Source organism: Bos indicus x Bos taurus, chromosome X, assembly GCF_003369695.1.
Source record: "Bos indicus x Bos taurus breed Angus x Brahman F1 hybrid chromosome X, Bos_hybrid_MaternalHap_v2.0, whole genome shotgun sequence".
Lineage (NCBI taxonomy): Eukaryota > Metazoa > Chordata > Mammalia > Artiodactyla > Bovidae > Bos > Bos indicus x Bos taurus.
Genome location: NC_040105.1, coordinates 58,067,239 through 58,076,776, shown reverse-complemented (window position 1 = coordinate 58,076,776; position 9,538 = coordinate 58,067,239). Strand labels below are relative to the sequence as shown.

The 9,538-nt window shown below is 45.0% G+C and overlaps 1 protein-coding gene across 1 annotated transcript; it reads right to left on the bottom strand.

The window, feature by feature from the left end:
* Nucleotides 1–379: 379 nt before the first annotated feature.
* On the bottom strand, nt 380–7,137 carry UXT (ubiquitously expressed prefoldin like chaperone). The gene is made up of 7 exons (XM_027533012.1): nt 6,774–7,137; nt 6,482–6,588; nt 5,406–5,487; nt 5,203–5,270; nt 4,829–4,936; nt 691–754; nt 380–475 (listed from the first exon to the last, which is right to left on the bottom strand). Exons 2-7 carry the CDS (start codon nt 6,577–6,579, stop codon nt 425–427), a joined length of 471 nt encoding a protein of 156 aa, XP_027388813.1. The 5' UTR covers nt 6,580–6,588; nt 6,774–7,137; the 3' UTR covers nt 380–424.
* Nucleotides 7,138–9,538: the final 2,401 nt, after the last annotated feature.

Sequence of the window (9,538 nt, the reverse complement as noted above, 5' to 3'; positions counted from 1 at the left end):
CTGGGGCAAGGCCAAGGTTGAGCCTAGATGGGCGTGAGTGTAATTTAAGGTACCTGAGGAACGATTGGGGTGTGGGAGAAAGGTAAACCTTCCGGCCAGGAGTGAAAGGCTGAATTGCTTTGGGGAACAAACCTCCACCGTGAATCGGCCCATTCTCTGGTAATTCAGAGTAGTGTACATGAAAAGAAATGGGTCAGGTGGGGGCCCAGGTTGCCAAGGCAACGGTAGAGAGGGCACAGAAGTCAAATGGCAGGACTTCAGTGGTGCATTAATGGTCCCACACAGACCGGATTTCTGGGCCTCCTAGTACTTTGTGCTTTAGAAACAGGGCACTTTAGCAAACAGTAGGGGTTAAGGGGGGAAAGAAGGGCCGTGTGACTCAAAGACATTCAGGCTCTTTAATGTCAGGGGAGGTAGGAAGAAGTCAGTGCTGAGTCTCTGGGAAATTCTGCAGACCTTGTAGCTCTCTAAGCCCCTGAAAAAGAGAACATAAGAGACTGAACAGAGACTGGGTCCAGGCCCCATCCCAGGCTTGCTCAGAACTCTCTTCCCTCTGAGCCAGCCTGGCTCCAGTTTGACTCCAGTTTAGACGAAAATATGGTCCTTCCCATCTCTGGCTCTCTCTCCTTCTCGGGTCACCACCCTAAACATTTGGAGATAGAGTCTGGGAATGGAGTGAGCTGCTCTCACCTCTAGCAACATGTGGATATGGGCCTTGATATTCATGGAGTCCTTGGTGAGGTTGTCGCTGAGCCTGGAGAAAAGAAACAAGAAAGGTGAAGTGGGCAGGAGGATGATGCTGCTTCATCACTTCAAGAACTACCTACATTCTGTATGACTTCCACACGGTAGGTGGTAGGACATCCTACTACCTGAGCTGCTCCTATGCAGAGATGCCTGGCTGCCATCTGGACTGCACTGATTCAGAGACATTTACTGAGTGCCTACTCTACACCAGGTCGTTTTAGTTACTGGGAGATAGCAGCAAACACAGCAAACAAAAATCTTGGCCTTGTGGAACTCAAATTCTCATTATGGGGGGAAAATGATGGGAATACAATATGCAGTTTGTCAGATGGTTATAAGTACAATGAAAAAATTAAATGTTAAGAGAGAATAACGAGTGCCGGAGTGGGGGGCTGTAATTCTAATTACAGTGCTTAGGGATGGCTTCATGGAGAAGCGCATTTGAGTAAAGACTTAAAATGAAGAAGCGAATTGTGTGGCTAGATAGAGGATGAGTGTTCCAGACACAAGGGGCAGCAAATGCAGAGGCTCTGAGGTGGGAGTGCACCTGGCATGTCTGAGGTACAGCAGAGAGGCCAGCAGGACTGGAGAAGGATCAGTGAAGGGGGGTTGTAGAAGGTGAGGTCACAGAGGTAAGCAGGGGAGAAAGATCATGTAAGACCTACCAGGCCATGGTAAGGACTCTGGCTTTTATTCTAAGTGATATGGGAGCCAGAGGAGGATTGTGATCAGAGAAGGGATGTGACATGACTAGGGTTTAAGAGGATCCATCTGGTTGCTGTGTGGAGAACTGACTGGGGATAAGGACAGCTAGTGTGGAAGAGGAAGTCCAGTGAGGAGGCAGTCCAGGTGAGAGAGGCAGACTCAGACCACAGTGGCAGCAGTTGAGGTGATAAGAAATGACTAGATTTGGGATACATGGGGGCTTCCCTGGTGGCGCAGAGGTTAAAGCGTCTGCCTGCAATGTGGGAGACCTGGGTTCAATCCCTGGGTCAGGAAGATCCCCTGGAGAAGGAAATGGCAACCCACTCTAGTATTCTTGCCTGGAGAATCCCATGGACAGAGGAGCTTGGTGGGCTACAGTCCACGGGTCGCAAAGAGTCGGACACGACTGAGCGACTTCACTTTCACTTTGAAGGTAAAGTCAACAGGATTTACCAAAGGAGGGTGTTGGGCGTGAGAAAGAGAACTCAAGGAAGACACCAAGTCTAAGTGACTGGGAAGCCAGAGTTGCCTGAAACCATGCCGGCTCTGGGCTGTTGAGTTACATGAAAGAAAAAAAGTGGAAGTATTAGTTGCTCAGTCATGTTGGACTCTTTGCAACCCCATGGACTGGGGCTCACCAGGCTCCTCCATCCATGGAATTCTCCAGGCAAGAATCCTGGATTGGGTTGCCATTTACATGAACCAGTCACTTTTTTCTCTCTATGCCAACTGGCACCAGTCTCACCCAAACAATCCTAATTCACCCAAAGGATCAAGGAAGGCCTCTGAAGAATGAGTAAAACAGTAGGAGATAGTCTTTTCCACAAAAAGTCCAAAAGACAGGAAAGAGCTTTTTAAGGAATAGTCAGGAGGCCAGAGTGTTAGAAACTAAGTGAATGGTGGAAGAAAAGTGGCACAAGTTAGGATCCAAGAGGTAGGTAGGGGACAGATCATGTAATCTTGATATTATGAGAGGAATATGGATTTTACTGTGTTGAGCTATCTGTCAATGTAAGAGTCAGTTTCAGGGAAATGAAATACTGTTAAGAAAAGTAGAAGGCAACAACAAAGGATATTAAATTGGGAAAAAATAGTATGAACCCATTTATATATCACTATCTCTCAAAGTTGTATTTTCTTTTTTTTTCAAAGTTGTATTTTTAGTCTAGCCCTCTCTCCCGAATTCCAGCCTTGGGAGTTTTAACTACATAGTCAGAAAACTTACTTCAATGTTTAATGATCACCTCACACTTAACAGGTCCCAGACTGAACTCCTGATTTTCCCCTCCAAATCTGCTCTCCCCTTATCTTCTCCATCTCATAAAAGGGCAATTCCATCCTTTGCTCAGCTGAAGACCTGGACTCCTTTTTCTCACACCCCACTTCCAATCAAGCATTCTCAAATCTTCATCTTTTTCAATTACTAGGGAGTCCTACTAATTATAATAAAGTAAAGAGATTCATGGGCTTCCCAGGTAGCACTAGTGGTAAAGAACCCGCCTGCCAATGTAGGAGATGTAAGAGACGTGGGTTCAATCCCTGGGTCGGGAAGATGACCTGGAGGAAGGCATGGCAACGCACTCTGGTATTCTTGCCTGGAGAATTCCATGGATAGAGGAGCCTGGCCAGCTACAGTCTATGGGGTTGCAGAGTTGGACACAACTGAAGCGACTTAGCACAGTAAGGAATTCACATTTCTCATCACACTATTAGACCAGATCAATAAATCAGAAAGACCAAACGGAGCAGGCAATGACAAATACCTCATTCTGGGGAAACACATCAAGTCTCAAAAAATTAAAATCTATTTGAAAGGCTCAGGAATCCGGTGACATAATAAGGAAGGCTTTGTCATTAAAAACAAAAAAACAAAAAAAACCAAAAACAGACTTGGTCTAAATGGCTGCTGGTTCAGAATTATACTGGCCTATTAAAGCAGTCCCCTCAACCAAACTATTCACCAACTGATCGGATCACTAAGATTTAGAAATCTCCACAGGTCTGAGGCTCATTTGAGTTTATGAATACTGAAACCTCGAAAAGGTCTGAAAAGAGAAGAATTACTAAAACCTAAGGTAGGCAACTCTGGAAGAAATGAACGAGACATAAAGGGAAATATAACCTAGAAGGTAGAATTTTAGATCAGTAGTATTCACACTTGTGAGATGTTGTTAATCTAAGTGTATTTTCTCAGCGTCCCCTCACTCACTCCATCTGAGTGACTGAATGCTCACCATTCTCAGCAGTTCCTCTAACATGGCAGGCACACTGGTCCCCTTGCCAGGAATGCTCTTCCCTAGAGAGCCCTATGGTTTGTTCACTCAACCAAGGAACTCAAATGCTGCTTCCTCTGGAAGGCCTTCCCTAGCCACATTTCAGAAATCTCTCCACAATCACAATTCCCCTTTCCTGCATAGAACCTTACACTCATCAGAGTTCATCCTTTATCCCCACATTACCTCCATCACCACCAACAGAGATCTACTAATCCTTCAATCCCCACTTAAATCTATTTCCAGCATATGCTTTGAAATTCATTCAACAAACACAGGGTGCCTCCTATATGCTTTGTGCTATTCTAGTGACTTGAGATGCAGAGAAAATCTCTCCGTTTGCAAAGCTTATATCCTAATGGGAGCAGGCAATGAACATTACAAAAAAGTAAATCACACAGTAAACATTAGGAGGTCATAAGTGCTATGGAAAAAAAGAAAAAGTAGAACAAGGGAGGGGAATCAGGAGTGCCAAGGGTTGAAATTTTCAAGTTAGGTTATGGGAAGTGACATTTAAGCAAGACTTCAAGTGAATAAGGAGAAAGGAAGCCATGCATGTATCAGAGGGGAAAGTGCTGTAGGCAGACAGAGAACAGTTACTGCAATTGTACTGAGGTGGGATCACTCTGTGGGCATTTAAAGAAGCCTGTGAAGGTTAGTGTGATGAGAGCACAGTGAATGAGCAGGAAAATTAGCAGGAGGTGAAGTCAGAGGTAACTTGTTTTACTGTTACTGATATACAGACTGAGACCTCCAGGATCTGGTCAAAACTGTGCTGATGTGTAACAGTTATAGCCCTTGTAGAATATAAGCTTTCAAGGAATTCTTCTGTCTTGTTCATGCTGCCTCCCCAACACCAAGCACAGAGCCTGGCATACAGCAAATGCCCAATAAATTTTTGTGTGAGTGAACAATACAGAGACCATTTATTGAGTACTTATTATGTGCTACACCTGGGGCTAAGCTTTGCATCCCCACTGTTCTCTCCCCTAGAGAGAGGGGAAAGTGGTTCCTAGGTACCATCCCAGGTAGCCAGGGTGAAAGGGGGAAGAAGGGTTACAAATGGTGGTGTTTTAGACAGTATCCTCATGCAATGGACTTACTCTGTGAGGAGACTGCTCTTACGATCAATGAACTTGAGAGCTTCTGCCAGTGTTAACTCCAGGAAAAAACCATATCCAAGGGCCACATAGATCCGTGAAGTGTCTGGGCTAAGGAAACAGTGGTGATAGGAAGTGGAGAAGTCCTTGTCACTGTTTAGCATACTACACAGTTTAACATTTCTTTTATTCCCCACCCCACATCTTCCCCAAACCGAAGGTAAGGGTGGGCAGAGAATCTGTCCTATTTTATTTACTGTCACATCTTTAGCACCGAGCAGTGTCGGGTTCATAGCAAATACTAACAAAAATATTTGTTGAATGAAGGAAAAGGGAAGCTGAACCCTGTGGGCTCAGAGGGGCAGGTAGACACTCACACCACTGTGTCAACGAAGAAGTTACAGCCCAAATCCACCTGCATATATAACTCCGAGTGATTAGCTTCCTGTGGGGCCAGGGAAAAAGAGGTAGGGATCAGTGGTCAACTTTTAGGTCAGGTGACAGGTTTTGGTCTTGGGTATCTCCTCTCTTCCCCCTCCTTTGCCCACAAAAAGACAGTACCTAACCCTGGCATCTTTACCTGGAGTCGCTCAATGACATTTCTCAGTTGAAGGTATTTGGCCAGCTGCTCATATACCTTGTCACGATGGTCCAGGACCTTTCTGATGGGACATGACAGGACAAGAGTAAAATGGTGACCAAGAGGAAACCCTGTCCCTCTTGGAATATCTCACATCATGACCCCCTGAGACTCTCCTGTCACCAGGGTCTAAACAGGAATTTTAGTGCAGAAGTCAAGGTTTGGACTCTGGGTCAGATTGCTTCGGTTTGAATCCAGGCTTTCCATTTTACTAGCTGTGTGACTTTGGCAAGTGAGTAACCTCTTTGGAACTCAATCTCCCCATCTTTAAAATAGGAATGAGGAGTATTACTTCATAGAGTCATTAAGAGGATTAAATGAGTATTTACTATAAGGCATTTAGAATAGTGCCCTCCAAACAAAGTTCTCTATATGCGTTAGCTCTTATTTATGAGTATTATTATTACACTCTATTCCCAATGCCTCCCTCCAATCAGAATATGCCATTCTCACCCTAGAAAAAAATCCTCAGTCTCTTTTAGGATGCTCATAATCCTAGACCTGAACACTCTCCTTCCTGCTCAGATTAATAATGACAGTAATAATAATTTTTTATACTCATTGAGCCTCTAGTATCCAAGTTAAACCCTTTACAAGGACTGAATACACTGAAAACCCAAACCCACTGCCGTGAGGAAGGTTGCATTAACTTCCCCATTTCACAGATGAGGAAACTGAGGCACAGAAAGTGGAGGCAAAGTATGTGTTCACACGGAAAGCAAAATGGTCAAGCCAGGATTCGAACCTGAAAACTCCAGCTTCAGAAATCTAATTCTTAACCCTTTAGGGGGCATCGGAAGCCGCGCAAGCGCGGACACAGGCACCATTAAATCACCGTGTCTCCCTCCTCACCCCACGTTGCACCCCGGATATCGCCCCTCCTTCCTCCTCGAATGGCGCACGGGGCCGGGCTCTGAACGCCTCACCCACCAATCAGAAGGCCAGGCCCTGACTTCGAACGCCCCGCTCACCACGTGGACCGCTCCAATCGCTCCGCCCCCTGTTCTGTCACTTACTGCAAGTCCCGCTGCAGCACGTCAGAGATGAAAGCCTCGTAGCGCAGCACTTTCTCCGCCGTGGCCTCCACCGCCCGCCGTTTAGGGGGCGTCGCCATGATGGGCTCCTGAGGAATGGGGAGGGAGAAGACCACGTTGAAGACCACTGGTCTCAGTTTGGTCTCAAGCACAGTACAACTGCACCTTTTCAGTGTTGGGAGTTGGGTCGTCCGGCTTATGCCAAGAGTTCAGCCTTCCGCCCCTCCCAGCTCTGGGACCCCATCACACAGGGACACCCAAGTGCGGCCGTTACCTGAAAGCCGCCGGCAAAAAGAACTGTTAGTAAGAACCGTGGCTTCCGGGTGGCGCGGGTAAATGACGTACGACGGGGGCGCTGGCCAACCAAATAACCAGGTGGGGTGAGGCGGTCCTGAACGGAAAAAATCGCCGGAGAGAAGGAAAGGGCTGGGCTTTAAGAAATCCGCTGATTAAGGAAGGCTGCAGAGCGTGGGAACCTGGACTGCGCAACAAGCCTATGGGGATAGTGCACTGTTGCTGGGGGTGGGGTTTGATGGGATTTGGCGGGTTCCGGAGGAGGCGGGACACACAGAGCGAGTAGAGCTTTGGGTATTTAAAAGTCAGAGCTTCAGAAGCAGTCGGGCAAGAAAAGATTATGAATCTGGTCTGTAAAAAGGCAAGTATCGCCCTGGATTTTGAGTTTTCACAAGGGAAGCTTGGGTTTGACTTCCAATAATGGAAATAAATGTCAGCATTAAAAAAAAGTTTTGAAAAGGAGACAAATTTTCTGACATGCACCTTTGACGACTCCAGCTCTGTAGCCCACAGTCCATGACTGGAGTTCAAGCAGAGGTTGATAACGCACTATGTCTAATCAGTTCAGTTCAGTTCAGTCGCTCAGTCGTGTCCGACTCTTTGCGACCCCATGAATCGCAGCACGCCAGGCCTCCCTGTCCATCACCAACTCCCGGAGTTCACCCAGACTCACGTCCATCGAGTCAGTGATGCCATCCAGCCATCTCATCCTCTGTCGTCCCCTTCTACTCCTGCCCCCAATCCCTCCCAGCATCAGAGTCTTTTCCAATGAGTCAACTCTTCGCATGAGGTGGCCAAAGTACTGGAGTTTCAGCTTTAGCATCATTCCCTCCAAAGAAATCCCAGGGCTGATCTCCTTCAGAATGGACTGGTTGGATCTCCTTGCAGTCCAAGGGACTCTCAAGAGTCTTCTCCAACACCACAGTTCAAAAGCATCAATTCTTCGGCGCTCAGCTTTCTTCACAGTCCAACTCTCACATCCATACATGACCACTGGAAAAACCATAGCCTTGACTAGACGGACCTTAGTTGGCAAAGCAATGTCTCTGCTTTTGAATATGCTATCTAGGTTGGTCATAACTTTCCTTCCAAGGAGTAAGCGTCTTTTAATTTCATGGCTGATCACGTCATTTAATCGGGGCGTCAAATGGAGGGTTGCTGAAGTCCTTTGCCCAAGATAGGTTATCTTGTCGTTAGAAAGAGTTCCTATGTTTTTATTTAAATGTGTAAAGTTTTTATTTATTTTTATGCACTCAAATTACCGAATGGATTTATTTCCTATGTTAGATTTTCAAATAATAGCATCTAACTCAGTAAGTCCAGGCCTGAAGAACTCCAATGCCGGATCTCCCAAATGATACTCCCGCCTGCAGGCCCTAGAGCGCCCACCATATCAGGGAAGTTTTCCCAGATAATTTGTGGGTTTGCGGTCTAAAACCAAGCTTTGTTTTAAATGCTCAAAACGAGCAAGTCAAACTTTTCTTTACCCTTAGAACAAGATGATTACAAGGAAAACTTTGTGAGTTTAAAAAATTATTTTTGGTAAATCATCTCATGTTACATATAGTTACAATTATATTTAGTTTGATCAAAAGAGACAGTAGGTAGGTAGAAATATTATCTAGTTAATCTATACAATTTTCCTGTGGAAAAAAGGGTGTTACATTTATTATCTTTATTTAACATGGAGAGCTCAGAGTTCTGATGAGATGGAGATGGTTTATTAGCTTACATTTCACAAAAACCCATTTTTTATTATGGAGTCCATGTAAGATTTCTTTTTTAAAAACTTTTTTTCTGTTTCAAAACGTTTTCAACTTCATTTTAAAATGTCAAACCTACATGAAAGTTGGCACTGAATGCCCATATAGCCTTTACTTAGATTCACCAAATGTTAATATTTGACAGCATTTGCTTTCTCTCCTTTCAGACCATCCAATAATTGTTGATATGGCTGCATAGCATTCCATCTTTTGGATGACCTCAGATTTTTGAGCCAGTCTTCTGTTCCTCGATGTTTGGATGTGTCCAGTTTTTTTCATTGTTATAATCCAGAATAAGATAACAGTCTTTGTTTTCAAAATTTTGTGTGCAACCATGTTTGTTTTCTTGTGACAAACTTCTAGAACTTAATTTATTGATCTAAGGGAGATCATTGCATTGTAAAGCAAGTGTTAAGTGACAATTGTATATCTACTTCCAATAACAAACTTCCTCATCCAAATTTTACATCAACATCAGCACACTGTGGCCCACTGTTTGCTGACCCTTGTTTTACTGCTGTCTGCAAGCTAAGAGTACTATTTCCATCTTTTAGAGGCTTGAAAAAAAGTAAAAAGAGTATTTTGTGACATATGTGAAGGAAAGTTACATGGCTCAAAACAGCCTGGAGTTAAAACTCCCCTCTGGGTCCTCCACACCATTCTATGCAAAACAAAGACCCCTCACCTGAAAAAAAAAAAAAAAAAAAAGGACATTAAGGTTGATTATGCCCAGCTCCCAGCCGGTCCCAGCCTCTGGCCAATCTCCAGAATTCCTTGCCCAAGCTGTTTAAGAGATAACCGAAGCTGGTGGAGTTACTTCCAGCCGGGGATTCCTGCCCCCCTCCCCCATTCTAGCTAATTAATCCTCCCCACTTCCCTAGTTTGGGGAACCTGGGCCCTGAAGGGGCCCAATAAGTCAAGAGCCTTGAAAAATGCACTGTGCAAATATATTGACTTTATTTGTCTCCGTTCGGGAGCCTCA

Coding starts and splice junctions, on each gene's coding strand:
- UXT (XM_027533012.1), bottom strand. CDS start 6,579: ATGGCGACGCCCCCTAAACGGCGGGCGGTGGAGGCCACGGCGGAGAAA. Junction 755..4,828: donor AAGAGCAGTCTCCTCACAGA/GTAAGTCCATTG, acceptor TCTTTTCTCCAG/GCTCAGCGACAACCTCACCA. Junction 476..690: donor ATATCCACATGTTGCTAGAG/GTGAGAGCAGCT, acceptor TCTCTTTTTCAG/GGGCTTAGAGAGCTACAAGG.